Source organism: Synchiropus splendidus, chromosome 3 (genome assembly GCF_027744825.2).
Source record: "Synchiropus splendidus isolate RoL2022-P1 chromosome 3, RoL_Sspl_1.0, whole genome shotgun sequence".
NCBI classification, from domain to species: Eukaryota; Metazoa; Chordata; class Actinopteri; order Syngnathiformes; family Callionymidae; genus Synchiropus; species Synchiropus splendidus.
In genome coordinates this window covers 26,136,848-26,151,731 of record NC_071336.1, presented here as the reverse complement: position 1 = coordinate 26,151,731, position 14,884 = coordinate 26,136,848, and the positions used below count along the sequence as shown (strand labels likewise).

The 14,884-nt window shown below is 42.1% G+C and overlaps 1 protein-coding gene across 8 annotated transcripts in view; it reads left to right on the top strand.

Annotated features, from left to right (window-relative positions):
* LOC128755422 (partitioning defective 3 homolog) overlaps nt 1-14,884 on the top strand; it is a 336,729-nt gene that overhangs the window by 171,466 nt on the left and 150,379 nt on the right. For all 8 annotated transcript variants that reach the window (XM_053858871.1, XM_053858873.1, XM_053858870.1 and 5 more), the window contains 2 exons: nt 3,787-3,975; nt 4,098-4,268. In XM_053858871.1, the coding sequence (XP_053714846.1) occupies nt 3,787-3,975; nt 4,098-4,268 (360 nt within the window). The remainder of the gene's footprint in view (nt 1-3,786; nt 3,976-4,097; nt 4,269-14,884) is intronic.

Genomic DNA, 14,884 nt, shown 5'->3' with positions numbered 1-14,884 from the left:
TGACCATGCAGGACAGATATATGGAGACATCAAACTCCACACGAATGTGGAATGTTTTTTTTTTTTTTTTTAGAGTGAGCCAAGAGATGGCTGTTGTGTGCCTTTCACCTTTTTCTGAGTTTATTTTTTATGTATTTCTTACTTCAAAAACACATTTTTTTTTTGCTGCCACTGGGGAGAAAAAAAGACAATTGAACAATTATCTAGTGAAACCCTGATTTGCTCATTTCCAGCATCAGATTTTCCATCTTTTATCTTCTTAATGAAACAATCAGCAGCCAATCTTCATGTGTAATTGAAACCACCTAAACTGAGATCTAAATCTGCTTCCTCAGGGTTAGGTTTTATCATCATTATCAGCCACTACTTAGGGCGAGAGGCGGGTCCGTCATGGTGTCCCAGGTGTCCCTCACCCCAGCAGACAATTTAGAGTCATCAACCGGAATGTGGGAGGAAACCGGAGTGCCTCAAGGAAGCCCACCTACGCAGAATCTCCAGGGTCAGGAACAGGAAACAAACCAACAACCGCCTTGCTGAGAGGCTGCAAACCACTACTGTCTTTTTAGAGAATAACTCATTTGATTTCAGCAAATAAAGTACTTCAACAAAAACAAGAAAAAATCTCTCACCAACCTGAGGCCAGACATGAAGACGCCTTTTAAATATTTCATGGTATTGTGCCATTGACCACGTCGTATTTTTTTCATGTCCGTATCACTTCATCTATTGTCAAAAAAAAGTGGTGCTCTTTGTCCCAGGTGTGTCACGGATGTGTCAGCAGGCTTTTCTTCCTGTTGTTTTCAAGTAGAATCCAGTCCCGCTTGAGCTGAATGCTTTCAACAAGGCCTGTCAAGCGGTCTGACAAACTCATTCACGGCCGGCGCTGCTTGTTCCTGTCTGATGGAAATGTTACTCCGTCTTTCTGTCTCTGCCTGAGAATGGCATTCCTGGAGCAGCGTATTGAGTGGGTAGTTATTTTGTCATCATTTTTAGATAAGGATTTGCTCCAGTACTCGCAAATATATACATCCGGCGTCACGGACAGCTCCTGGAACCATTAATAATAATACCAGTGATTCGTCTGCCTCAGAATTGAATTATGTCCTTTTTGTCCATGAGTGCAGATGAACACTTGGATTGCTCAGGACAAAGGACAAACTATATGTCCGACCTGAAGGTGGACAGTGAGGGAGAAGACCACTACAACTCATTCTAACCCCCAAGAAGTCTAATACCAACTGTTTGCAATTGCACTGATGCATCCAATGTTGACACAGAAGTCAGTCTTCCCATGTAATGTGCCAAAGCTTGGGTTTCGGGCAAGAGTTTGCGGGGCCATGACGGCACCATGACTAAAGCACATGATTGTAGCGGGTCGTCTTCGTCATCGGCGCAAAGTCAACCAATCCCCTCAAGTTTTGCAAGGTGCTGCAATTTGACCAATCACTTCAGACTCCTTCCACCCACCCTCCATGCGGCTTGTGCGGCGTCATATTCACAACTGCCTTGTTAAGTTGAACTCATGTGCGACACATAGTGCTCATGTTTGTGCACAAATATTATAACACGGGTCGTCGTTCAGACGTGAGCGATTCTGAATTATCTAAATGTACAATAGACAGAACTCACAGGTGCAGCGTGCCGTCACCAGAACACTGTATGGGACAGACTTAAAGGGGCATTCTTTGACTTGAATACTCCTTACTTTCCTGTCGTGTTGCTCTAAGACCGTGAATGTTTGCAACTTTAACTGTAATTTAAATTAAAAATAGTGTGCTACAGAATCAACATTTCTGGCTGTAACAACCAATAAGACCAAGTCTGCGAAATCCTTGAGAGTCTGGCAATTTTTTATACCGTGTAAAATGTGCACAACGCCATGGCTTAACCCAAGCCTCTTTTACCTGCATTACACGCTACGCACAGGTGGATACATTTAAAGCATGTCTTCGTTGGAAGCCTAATGCATCAACATGCAACGTGACGGGCAAACTTCAGTGTCTCTCTGGGCAGTAAAAGGTCACTTTAACAGTCGCTATTTGACGCCTGGGGAGTGAGAACAACTCGGAGCTGCCCCTTATAGTTACAGGACAGCAATGTTGTATGGTTTGGAAACAGTGACACTGAGGAAAAGACGGGAGGCAGAGCTGGAGGTAGCAGAGATGAAGATGCTGAGGTTCTCTCTGGGAGTGAGCAGGATGGATAGGATCAGGAAGCAGTAGATCAGAGGGACAGCACATGTCAAGTGTTCAGGAGACAGAGTCAGAGAGGCTAGATGGAGATGGTTTGGACATGTGCAGAGGAGCAATAGCCAGTACATTGGTAGGAAGATGTTGAGGTTGGAACTGCAAGGCAGAAGGTGGAGAGGAAGGTCAAAGAGGAGATTTATGGAGGTGGTGAAGGAGGACATGAGGTTTGTAGGTTTGAGAGAAGAGGAAGCAGAGGACAGGGTGAGATGAAGGAAGATGATCCGCTGTGGCGACCGATGAAGGGAGAAGCTGAAAGGACAAAAAAAGAAGATAGCACTCGACAGTGGGTCGATTCAGAAAATAGGCGTTCCGTGTATTCTTGGTCGACGGGGTCTTGTTGTTGACTACTACATTTATAGAAGTGAAACCAGTGAAATGCAACCTAGTTTGGTGGATATATCAGTTAACACTATTTACTGTGTTGGTTTCCCTGTGGTAGCATTACAAGTCTCTACAAAGTCGCCAGTTGAATGATTTCACACTTCTTTTAAACACGACCCACTAAGTGCCCCTGTCCTCTATCAACAGCCAGGCAGGTTAAGGGTGAGTGGTTTCCTTGAATCACACTATAACTTTTCAAGTGCAGTCTGATTAAAAGGAATTCCACGGATGAGGACAAATCCCAGTTGCACAGACAGGTGTCCGATCGTTTCAAACCAGATAGAAATCAGGTACGCAGGGAGGTCTGTCTGGAGAATAGGGGCTCAGTCAAAGGGTGTTGAAAAGTGTCCGCAACTGAATGCACCGCTGCACTTTTCTGTGAAAGAAAAGAGAAAAATACAGCTTTTTTTTTTCAGTGCTCCAATTTTTTTTCATGACCACATGTGGAGGACACACATCTGGCCGTCTTCCACATGGGTATCTGTTTGAGTGTGTGTCAGCATGTGTGTGTTCTGCCACAGTGGGATTTTTGGCTTGATCACAAGCAAGTTTGTGGAAGTAGAAGTGGCTGCAATGGTGATTGAAGTCAGTCCGTCCGGCTGTCTATAGGTTCACATCTCAACCATGCACTTCTAAATGTGCCCTGTTTGCTTCAAACGGCACTTTAATCTCCTCCAATCCGACGTCTCACCCACTGTTTTTGTCGAAAGAGGCCATTGTCTCACATTGAAAAGCCTATTATCCTTCAACACATAGTTGTCCAAGGGAAGCTACCGTGTTATTACCTGACAATTTCAGAAAGTTTTCCACTGTCCCCACTTTTCCGACGCTACCATCACGTATTTCTAGCGCTTGACTAGATTGCACGGTCAATTGACGTTGACAGCTCTGTGATCTGCGAAGCACTTTCCATACTCTCCTCTTCTGTTCCCCCTCATCTGAGCACTCTTTATCTTGTCTTCTGACTCGTGCTATTTTCTCATCATTTATCCTTTTGTTTAATTCCCGCCTTTTCTCTGTCGCTCTCTCTGAAACGGCGGACACGTCTCCAACTATGACACAGTAGTGGAGTGAAAATACAACTTTAATTCAGTTGAAGTAATACAAAGTGGGTGTCATTGACAGGAGGTGAAATATGTTCTTGTTGTTTCCATAGCATTCTGAAGAGGAGAACTTGGTTTTGAACCCTGAAGGCACGCCGGAGTTGATGACCTTTGAGATCCCTCTGAATGACTCCGGGTCTGCGGGCTTGGGGGTCAGTGTCAAGGGCAACCGGTCCAAGGAGAACCATGATGACTTGGGCATCTTTGTCAAATCCATCATCAATGGAGGTGCAGCCAGCAAGGTAAGGCCTAGTCGAGTCAGAGAAGGAGCGAGACTGAAGAGTATGGGCATCAGTCTTCAAATCTTGAGAAAGAGAGCGCATAAATTGGTCGATGCGATTAAGTCCGTTTTCTTGTTTGGAAGGATGGTCGTCTTCGTGTCAACGACCAACTCATCGCAGTCAATGGGGAGTCGCTGCTGGGGAACACAAACCAGGAAGCCATGGAGACGCTGCGCAAGTCCATGTCTGTGGAGGGCAACAAGCGCGGCATGATCCAGCTCATCGTGGCCCGGCAGTTGGCCAAAAACAATGAGGTAAGAATCAGTTTGGGGTGGGGCTGGTGTCCGGGGAGTGACTGGCTCCGGGAGGATGACGTAACTGTTGTTTATCTTGTCCGTCGGTTTGTCAGATAAATGTTTCAGTCACATGAAATCTGGCTTTAATATCTACAAACTTCTTGGTCTTTATTCTGAATTTCGGCTTCAGGCTTGTTGCACACCTCAGAACGGTTGAGAAAAACATAAATGGTTAAATGTTGGACAACGTGAAGTTTTTTTTTTTTTTTTTAACTTGAACATGGTTCCTCTTTGGCCTTTTTCCAATCCTCCGTGAAATGCATTTATTATACTGGCAGCATCGTTGTTACAGTCAACTGTGACAGGTGGTCGGTTAATGAGTCTTCTCACCTAAATATGTGAAGACGTGACGCTGTTCTCTGAACTCGATTTCAGACCAGACGAAGTGTTGATAGCACATGCAGTCTGTAAACAACATTTATTTTTGTTAAACTGTCAAGACAATTCTGCCACCACTTGGAAGTGGAGCTAAATCTGAAGTTATTGAACTTCACAGTGAAAGCAACAAAATTGTGAGCTGTGCTTTGTTTTCGTTGACATCTCCTCAAGAAAATGAGAGAACTTTTAAATCAAACAGATCTCCAAAGTGCTGTGTGAGATTGTAGATAGAGTGAAACGTCACCTTCTTCATCTTAAAGCACTTCACTGAGTCATAACGGATAGTACTGAAGAATCCATGACACAATGATTTCAGGAACCCTAGTTATAGTTTGAGACATTGAATTAGGTTGCGTGATATCTAGTCATAGTGTTGGTTTTGGCAGCCTCTTTTATGTTTTGTTTTCATCCTCTTTGTGTCATTTATGCTTGTACTAGCTTCAGGCTGTGTCCCTGTGTCTCCCCTAACCCTCAGTTTTGTGCATTCATGTTTTGTTTGTGTGAACCATATCTCTAGAGAGCAAAAGGGAGTAAGAATTTGCCCTTAAAATCCTGAAAATGTAGTGAGGTTGGATGCCGACTTACTGTACTACAAGAACGTTGATGACATGAAATTGCCTTAAATGATATTGAAACAAGTGTAAGATTTAAAGGGAAGAAATGTTATGTCGAATTTCATTTATTTATTTATTTTTTCAATTCTTTTTGTGATTCCTCCATGGCTGTTTTTTTTTCCTGTTTTAGCTAATGTTTTAGCCAATGACAATATATTTGTCAATATTGTATAAGCCTACAGTAGAGTAACATATTTTGAAAAATCCTCCCCCTGGAGACAAACATGTGCAGTAGGGGGTGCATTTTTTGGCAAAATTACAACTGCAGAATGTTCATGTCACGTTTGATAATAAGTAAAAATAATATTAATAATATTAATAAATACGAAACAAAAACATACAATGGAAGATTTAACCCAAAATGCTGCAGTTGCAGCTAGCAGAAGGCGCCTGGACACAATTAAGGGATGCATTTCTCCTACCCCGACCAACTCTTATGGATTTGACACTTGTTGACAACAAGTGACGATAAAATATACAACGTGCTTATTTCAATTTTATTTCAATAACATAAAGCTTACATGCATTAGTTGGAATTACATTCGTTTTACATTGTTTTGCCTCCTTAATACACAAATTATTGCTGAGAAGGACTTTTTTTTTTACAGAATTGACATGTTTTCCACAAAAGATTATCATCAATTTGTGCACCTATGTCAAACTGTCGTAACAAGATCATGAGCGGCTCGCCTGTCGAGTTGTGATCAGTCAACTGCGTCTGCGGCACCAGAAGTGAGACGTGACTGGTGAAAAAGAGATGAAAGTGATTTCTTAATTTTGCCAGTTTTTATTTTGTAAACCACATTTAGACATGTTTTTCCTCAGCAATAATGAACTATATATGAAGTTATTGTGGCCTTTTGTCTCTTCTCATTCTCCTCTCATGGGAGAGGTACGTTAACGTTAATAGTTTGTCTTAATTTTTCTTGACGAAAACAGCTCTGGCAGTATGTCTGTTTAATAACTTCAATCGTGAGCGATATTTTAACGCCTGGACTTGTCCATGCTTCGCAGAGGTGGTTTAAATGTCACATGTTTGCCTGCTCCTTGTTTGTGTCCTCCTTTCATTCCCTCTAAAAGCTCGGGAAGGTCACGCGTCCCTCTGGGGAATCATCCTGCACAAGCTTCGCTGAGCTCTATCACTTTGGCCAGGTCACTCTTTTAATCCCTCACCTGAAGGAAGACAGGTGACAGATGACACAAATTCCCTTCTAAGGAGAGAAAATGTGGATTTTAGAAGTTTGCCCTTGAAAGTGAAGAAAAAAAATTGAGTTTGCAGGTTTAGATGCTAAAAGATATTATTGTATCTTTAAGTACCTTTTCTTTAAGCTTCGAATGATATATATACTCGGAGGAGTACGATCTGGCAACATTTCCTCATGAATGAAGCTCTTTTTAAGAGTGTTTATGGTGAGTTCTTATTAGTGGGCACTTTTAAGGTGATAAAACTTGGAAAATGTTGGTGAATAAATCATAAACTGAACGTTCACTGGATTAATATCACTGTTACTTTTCCTTTTTTTCCCTACCAAATGCAAAAACGGAGACATAACATGTCCAACTCCAACCCCCCACCCCACCCCCTTGCAGCTCAGCTTTGGTCAGGCAGATTTCAGGCAGCCCCAGTTTGCCACTGTCACCCAGCCAAATGGAAGTGAGCACTAGAGGCCACCATTAAAATGAATCTGATCCATCATTGTCTGCCGCGTCGAGAAACCGAGCGAGCGACTGCTTACGCATCAGCGACAGGGTCGCGGTTACCTCGTGTACAGTATACAGAATTAACCCTTGCATTGGCTTCTTCCTGGTTTGGATGCATGCTAGTGCCTAAAGAAACATTTCTGCTGTGCTAACTTGATTTAGAGGACATCGAAGATTCAACCGAAAGGAAGAACAAATCCATTTTGTCCCACAGAATTACACGTTCAAGTCGGGGAGCCTTTACAGAGTCATGGCTGCGCCGTCTCTAAACCACCGTTATAGCGAGGAACAACTTTGAATAGGTTTGCTCTCATGATTGACGGCCACCCACAAGGTTTCTAAGACGTTATGACGTTAGCAACTGAGTGATTTATTAGCCATAATCATCTATATTTAAGTCCAGGAAAGCTTTTCCCTGCTCTCAATTGAGGCATTTTATTTTTAGTGACCAACGTAAAAACCAGAAATATTCCTATTCACTCTGAAAGTTTTTGTACTATTTCACACTGCTGGTGCCTGTAATTTTGTATATAACTGTCAAATATATATATATATATATATATATATATATATATATATATATATATATATATATATATATATATATATATATATATATATATATATATATATATGGTAAGATATGGTAAGATACCAAGTACCTAGCTATAGCCAGCTAGGTACTTGGTATCTTGGTACAAATATTTATATCGGTTTTATCGAGACACATGTTTCAATTGTATTACAATATATATATATATATATATATATATATATATATATATATACAATACAATTGAAACATGTGTCTCGATAAAACCGATATAAATATTTGTACCAAGATACCAAGTACCTAGCTGGCTGGATAGATAGATAGAGCGCCACCTACTGAGCGCTGAAAATGAGGGCACTGTTTCATGAAACCTCATCAGCCTATCATTACATCCTGCCAATAGTCAGGCGTGAATTCTCCAAAAACAGAGGTGGATATATGGGACCAGCGTGTGAAGGATCTCAGCGTACGGGGCTGTGACTGTTGCTGTCAGTGGTCGGACAGTGACTGTGCAACGGCTCTGAAGACTCTCCTTCTCCTCTCTATTTTCCCTCTGACTGAGTGTCATCCTGCCCCAGATACTCAACGGGTTTGATCGGTCAGCAGCGATTTGTTTGAAGCTGGGTAATAGCATAGCTGCCTAAATTACACTTTCCAAATCTGAAGTCCATTAATATTCCATCAAACGCGCGTCAGCAATGAAATTTATGAGAAGTCGTATTATGGGCTGCTCCATCGCCAAACGCTTCCCGTCTTCACCCTCGCCCACAGTTTTAGAGGCGGACTCGGCTGCCAAACCACTGTAACTCATCCGATGCCGTCGCCGGGCTTCGGCTTTGCACGTCGGGAATCGGAGTCAGGTTCAGAACCATTTTCCGTAGTTTTCTCTCCTAATGACACGCTGTGAATCTGCTTCCTGACATGTAAACACAGTTCCTTTTCGACAGCCGTCTCATGTTTTAAGTGATTTCGGTTTGTGGTTGTATCTCCCTCCAAAAACAGGTCACAGCAACTGCCTTCTTATCTGCTTTGTAATCTTGGCTGAGCTCTAGTGGCTTTTTTAGTCAGTCACAGTCCGGTATTACAGACATTTTTAAATCATGATTCTATTAATGTACATAGATTCAAATGAATGAGATAGCAACCTTTAGCTGTGCAAATGGTGATGAGTGACGGAAGATAAGCAGCTGCTGTTATTGACGATGGTTGCATCAATGCTTACGACACTCTATTACCACCGAATGTCATTACTACCTTGATCAATCTGAAGAGAACAGGCTGACTTTATCGTTTTACATTTCATTACATGGATTTGTGTCTGCGCCCTCCCTCACCTCCTGCTTTCATTCACTTCCACCGAGCCGACTCTTTCTGTCTGTTGCAACATCCGTGGCACTTCATTACATTACTGAAGACAAGCGTGATGATGGCCACGCTCCTCTGTGATTCCAGACTGATCAAAGAAAGTGTGCTCGCTCCGTTTTCAGCAGTTACTTCTGACACCGACAGACGCGCGACGTGCAGCGCCAGAAAGATAAGACGATAGTTGGAAACCAGGGAAAGTGTGTTCGACTTGAAATGTTTTTCTTTCACCAGTTAACTTCATGAACGTCAATTTGATCGTATCAAATACCTAGCTATTAATCTGTAGCTTTATTACCTATTCATTGAATAAAGACATTTTTTATCAATTACATTTTTTTTTCACTCAAAAATGATATATTACTTTATATGAAATATAATACAACACTTAAGTCATTTGCACCTATTAAAATGGTTATACAAGGTGAAGAGAGAGCAAAGTTGACAGCCATTTTTCTGTCTTTTAGCCAACAACGACCGAGTTATGATCAATATTTTGTCATTCAGTCAATACATGTAATGTCCACAGCCTGAATCAATGCAAGTTACCCTCAATAAATGATTAGTCAACATATATAGCAACACGTTTAGCCAATAAACCCAGCCAGTCAGAGGACGCACTGTCATTGAAATTAAACACTGAAACCAAGATGGATAAAAGTAAGTGGAGTCTGGATGGAAAGTTTGCGTGACAGTTTTTTTGCATATACAGTGGTAGCTCGGTTCTAGAGTTCCTCTATGTGTGTGGCCGCTGCATGTGGGAGGGGTTGCCGAGTGAGTGACGTCTCTCCAGAAGTGAAGAGGTGCCCGGTGCGTGTCCAGCTCTGAATGTGCGCTTCTGTGCAGTTTGGCTGTGACAAAGTCATAAACCAAGTAACGCTCTGTCCCAGACTCGCCTCATCCCTGTACCAGCTCCAGCCCACAACAGGACATCAAACCCTGGAGTGAGAGCGAGCACCTCCCCTGTGACACTCTACCACGGTCCAGTGTGGAGACAGGAAAGGTTTTACACCTCAATATGAAGAAAAAACAGTCAGTAAATGTAGCTAACGGGACACGTCTGCATACAGAGGCTGCATCATATACAAGAACAGAGCGCCTTGTGGGTCAGCTGATCGGTCCGGCCACATTATGTTTTATCCGGCGTTTTTGGGGGCGTTCGAAATCCGAAGCAAAACAATCTCGAAATTTTTGTTCGATCTCCGATTTGTTCGAAAACCGAGGTACCACCTGAACTTGACATGAGGAGATAAAAGGAAATTTCTATGCCAGTCTCTTCTTGTAGTGGTGAAGTTTAAGTCACTGTTATCAATAAGTTGTTGCTCTGCTTTGAGTCATAATAATTTGGATTCAATAATTAAAACTTATTAGACGTGATAGTTGGATGAAAAGGTACGTCTCTGGGCCGTCAGTGTCACTGTTATTTTGGGGGTCACAGCCTGAAAAATGTACCATCCATCATGGAAATATTTGACCAGGATAAAGACTCTTCATTTACCCACTGCAACGGCGCAGATGAACAAAGAGTGTAACCAACTTTTTTGAATCGCGTAAACCCTCATCAGATGTTACATAAGACATGTCATGACGCAACTCAAATATGGCAGCTTTGTCAGGAGCTGATGAAAGGCTGCGTCGATCAATTCCTGCACCATCGCTCCGAACCGAGCCTGATAATTGGACGTGTATGATATATGCAATATGAATGAGAAGCAGTAGGTGATAGAAGAACCAGATGAAAGCAGATGTCCGTGCTCCGGTGATGCTAATTTATAGTAATTTAAAGGCCAGCTCGGCCCTGAAGGGGAGTTTGAGCTGCTTGTGTGTATACACAGTTGTGTCCTGAGCATATCAATGGCCTTGTTGCTAATCCACTCCAATAGTGTGGCTGTCAGTGAGGGAATGTTCATGCAAAGAGACAAGAGGGAAGGAAGTGGCGGGCCCCAACAAAAGACGCGCCCTCGGAAGAGAGGAGCTGATCGATAAATCCTGGAGAGAGACATCACTCAGTACCCCGGCCCAGTAGATTATGCTTTTATTAGTATTGAGCTGACCACTGCTGGCCGAGCTCTGAGACGCCGCACCACAAGAGCAGCAAATGTGGGTCTGCCCCGCCTTAATGTCCAGTCAGGGGCGTGATGCGTCGGGGCCCGAGCTGTTGTCAAAGCAAATAGGGATGATGCATGAAGAGAGGGCACAGAGCAATGCACCCTGGGAAATGCAGTTTGTGTTGAGGGAGAAATGAGGGGAGTCGATGGCAGAGAGGCAGAAATGAAATTCTGCCCGAGCCAGCCACTCATTCCCAGGCCACTCTCTGAACACTAACTCATTTAGGGGAAGCAGGGGAAACTCAATAGCACCAATTGAGGGAATAATATATTAAATCTGGTGGCTGAGTGGGCTGGTGGGCACCGAGGAGCACTGCTGAGGTGAGGAGGGTGTTTTCCCCAAATTCTGGTTTGTATCAACCTTCGGGTTTGTGTTGCACAAAAGTCAAAAGTAGAGATTCAATAATTAATCGTTCATAACCACTGAACCTAGACTGGGTTCAAGTGTCAAATGTGCATTGTATTTCATGACGATGCTACTACTACTATTACTACTGTACGACTAATACTAATAATTGTAATGACAATATATATATATATATATATATAGTTTCCACGACTCTGAATATACTTGAAATTATTATACAAATATTTTCAAGACATTAATAGAGCTTTAGTTTAAATAAGGTGATATAAAAACTTGAATATAGCCACCATCGTGATTTATTGTGCCATTGTCAAACTGATGCAAAATAAAGAATATTTTTCTTTGTTTAAATGTATGTATGGGTCCATCAAATTGGTAAATGTGGCTTTTTGTGGCAAATATTATTTTATTTTCATTTTATTTAAGGCTTATAGATACAATTTTGCCACTGTTTTCGTATTCATGTGCATCTTTCCCACATTTTTAATATAACTGAATATAATTTGAGATTTTTCATAGTTGTGCCTTGATGGTTTCCGAAATATATTTTGATGTCTCTTTGACTTGTGTTTTTTCGATTTGATTTTCTCTGCATTTTAGATTTACAATTTCATTACGTATTTTATTTTTTTGGTTTCTGTCCCTAGTGTGTTATTATTATTTGTATTGTCTAATTTATTTTTTACTTATTTAATTTATTTATAACACTTTGGAATATTTATATATGTATTTCTCCCCTCTCCAATTTTGAGAGAGTTTTTAAAAAGTCCAAATGATGATATGCAATTTTCTTGTTCAATGTACCTCTGAATAATATATGTGTAATTACTTACCATAGAAGTAATTAAATGTCAATTGCTCATTCAGAACTAAGTAACCCAATGGGCGTTGCATAGTGTAAATGATTAAATGCACCGTGTGTGTGTGTTATGTTCATTAGTTCTGCAGGAGTTTCCCTTCCAATTATGTGAAGAGGTGGTTTATGGGACGTTTGCGTGTCGTCAGTGCCCTGTGTCAATAGCTGCATGACATTGATTGGTCTGGAGCTGACTTTACTAGCCTGCGCATGATGTCACTTTGTTCTTTTCTCAAAATAAATGTGCTGCTTTCTCCAATAAATCAGCTGCATTTACTTCCTGAGTATTTCCAGGTTATGAAGTAGTAAAACAACCAATGCAAACACTCTTCAATTACGCCAGTGCGAACCAATATTAATAATGTTGTCCAGTCCGGAAAGCTATTAAACAAAAGCAAAACGTCGATCAATTCTATGTTAAAATATGAGGTGAGTTGTGTCTCGGGCCCGACTCAGCAGCTTAAAGTCAGTAATTACAGAATTATGGAGAAGGTTGACTGGATTAGGGCCACATCAACAGACTGAGACCAGGATTGAAGTGGGAATAGAGGCCAGGAAATGGCAATGGACGAGACATTAGGAGGCTTAGTTGACAGCTTAAGACCAGTCCTGTCATCACTTCGCCTCGCTTCTTCTCCCTCGGCGAGGACTCAAGGTCAGAGAGATGCTTATGCACAAGCAAACACAGCACAGATGCTTTTAAGCCGGCGAGAATGTGCATCATTGCTGGTGTACCCAAAACCCATCGCAGTAATATCACACTTTGGAGTATGAATTACCTTCAGCACACAAAGACCTAAAGGGAGCGGGGCAACAAAGATTCCTATAACGGTGAATCACTTTCCCCTAAGTCAACATGATAATCCACTCTGAAAATGACTAGATTAGGGCAGATTAAAGCATGATGAGGTGATGAAACCTGATGGAATAAATGGGCTCAGATACTAGTGGGTGGTTTAAAGGAACATGTCCACTTAAGAAGTGCTTTCACTCTTGTTTTAACTCCAACTGAACTGTGAAACTGAAGTGGGCAAAGAGCTTCTTATTAACATTGCTTTGTTCCAGTTTATTATGCGATTTGAGTTTATTATGACATTTGATTGAGGCCAACAATAGTAACGCTACACACCACTGGCCAGTAATATACATCGCAATATGTATGTACTACGAATTGATTCAAAGGGAAGTAGTGAATATCAGATTGAAGCCTCTTATTTTAATAGTGGTTTTGGCTTTGACATTGCAGTGACAGTAAAAATACAGCAAACACCATAAAAACACTCACGGAGTGCAGACCTCTGCCAAGCAGCTCGATCAGCCATGCTGTGGTTTTAGCCACTATGCAGTATTATGCATTTGTGTTTCCTATAATTCAACATGTTTCTGCTGTTTGAAATGTAAGTGCCATTGATATGACTAAGCAACACATTCTCACTCAACACTCAACATATATTTTTGGAAGAGGACTATTGCGTGCAATGATGACACCTCAGTCTGCCTTCTGTGTGATGCACAGACGTGTCAGTGTTTTTTGTCTGTCAGGGGTTATAACACCTGAGGAGTCACTTATATGACTTGAATGTCATGCAACATAGCTGTCATTTGAAGTGCTATGTATATACCAAGTGAGGCCACCCGTGTGGTCTTAACCCCATTCTAGAGTTATTTCATATGATGTGCTGCCCACAGCGTCAGGATAAGCCTGCGAAGGCGCTTCAGTATAAGGCCTAACATGTCTACATTTCTCACACGGAACCCTGACTTTGGCCACGTCACTGGACGTAAAAATCCGTTTGCAAATAGTCACTATTGGGCGTGAGAATGTATTGATGTGGGAGCCAGTCGTGTTCCCCTCAAACAGCAGTGCTGTGGGAAAGATGGTGTCTGGGCGTCTATGTGATCCAGGTGATCTACCAGAGTGCCACCACTATTTTATCATGTCTTCCATGATCACCATCTCACTGAAACCCATTCGTTTCAAGTTATGTTACCAGCAGACAGACAGCAAAAGCGTTCTCTCCCCGTGACCACAAGCAACACCATTGAGTGAGTGTGGACATTTTTACGGCATGTTTTAGCGGTTTCTGAGGGAAAACAAATGAAGTCATAAGTGTATGTAATCGCCCTCATTAAAGAAAGTGTGAGGCACAGGATCCGCCGTGATGCGTGCATGAAAAGGTCCATTTTAAAGCTTGTGGCTTGCTCACTTCTCCATCCACGCTTTCCTCCGCTTCTCACCTAAAACCCCGCGTCTTACTTCGGAGCTCGTGGCAGGTCTGAAGCAGATGTGAAACAGATTAAAAATCCTGGCGAGGGTCGGAGTGAAAGTGGGAGAAGCGAGTGAAATAAATCTTCATTTCGACAGTTTGAACCTTTTGAGTGAATCATCCAGGGACTGGCTTTTTAATACAAAGCAGGCCACCCTCCACAGTGCTGATTGTAATTGCGTTGAACTCGAAGTGAAACCCACCTCCCCTTCTCCACGGTCTTATCAACACCCTGTCTCGGAAAATTCCAACCCCTGTGACCTTGTTAGGCCTTCCATTTATATTAAGCAGTCCTGCTCTAGTGCCTCGCGTCTCCCTTGGCACAGGACCCCAATGGGAGTAAACCCTGTTGCCACACTAGGGTGACA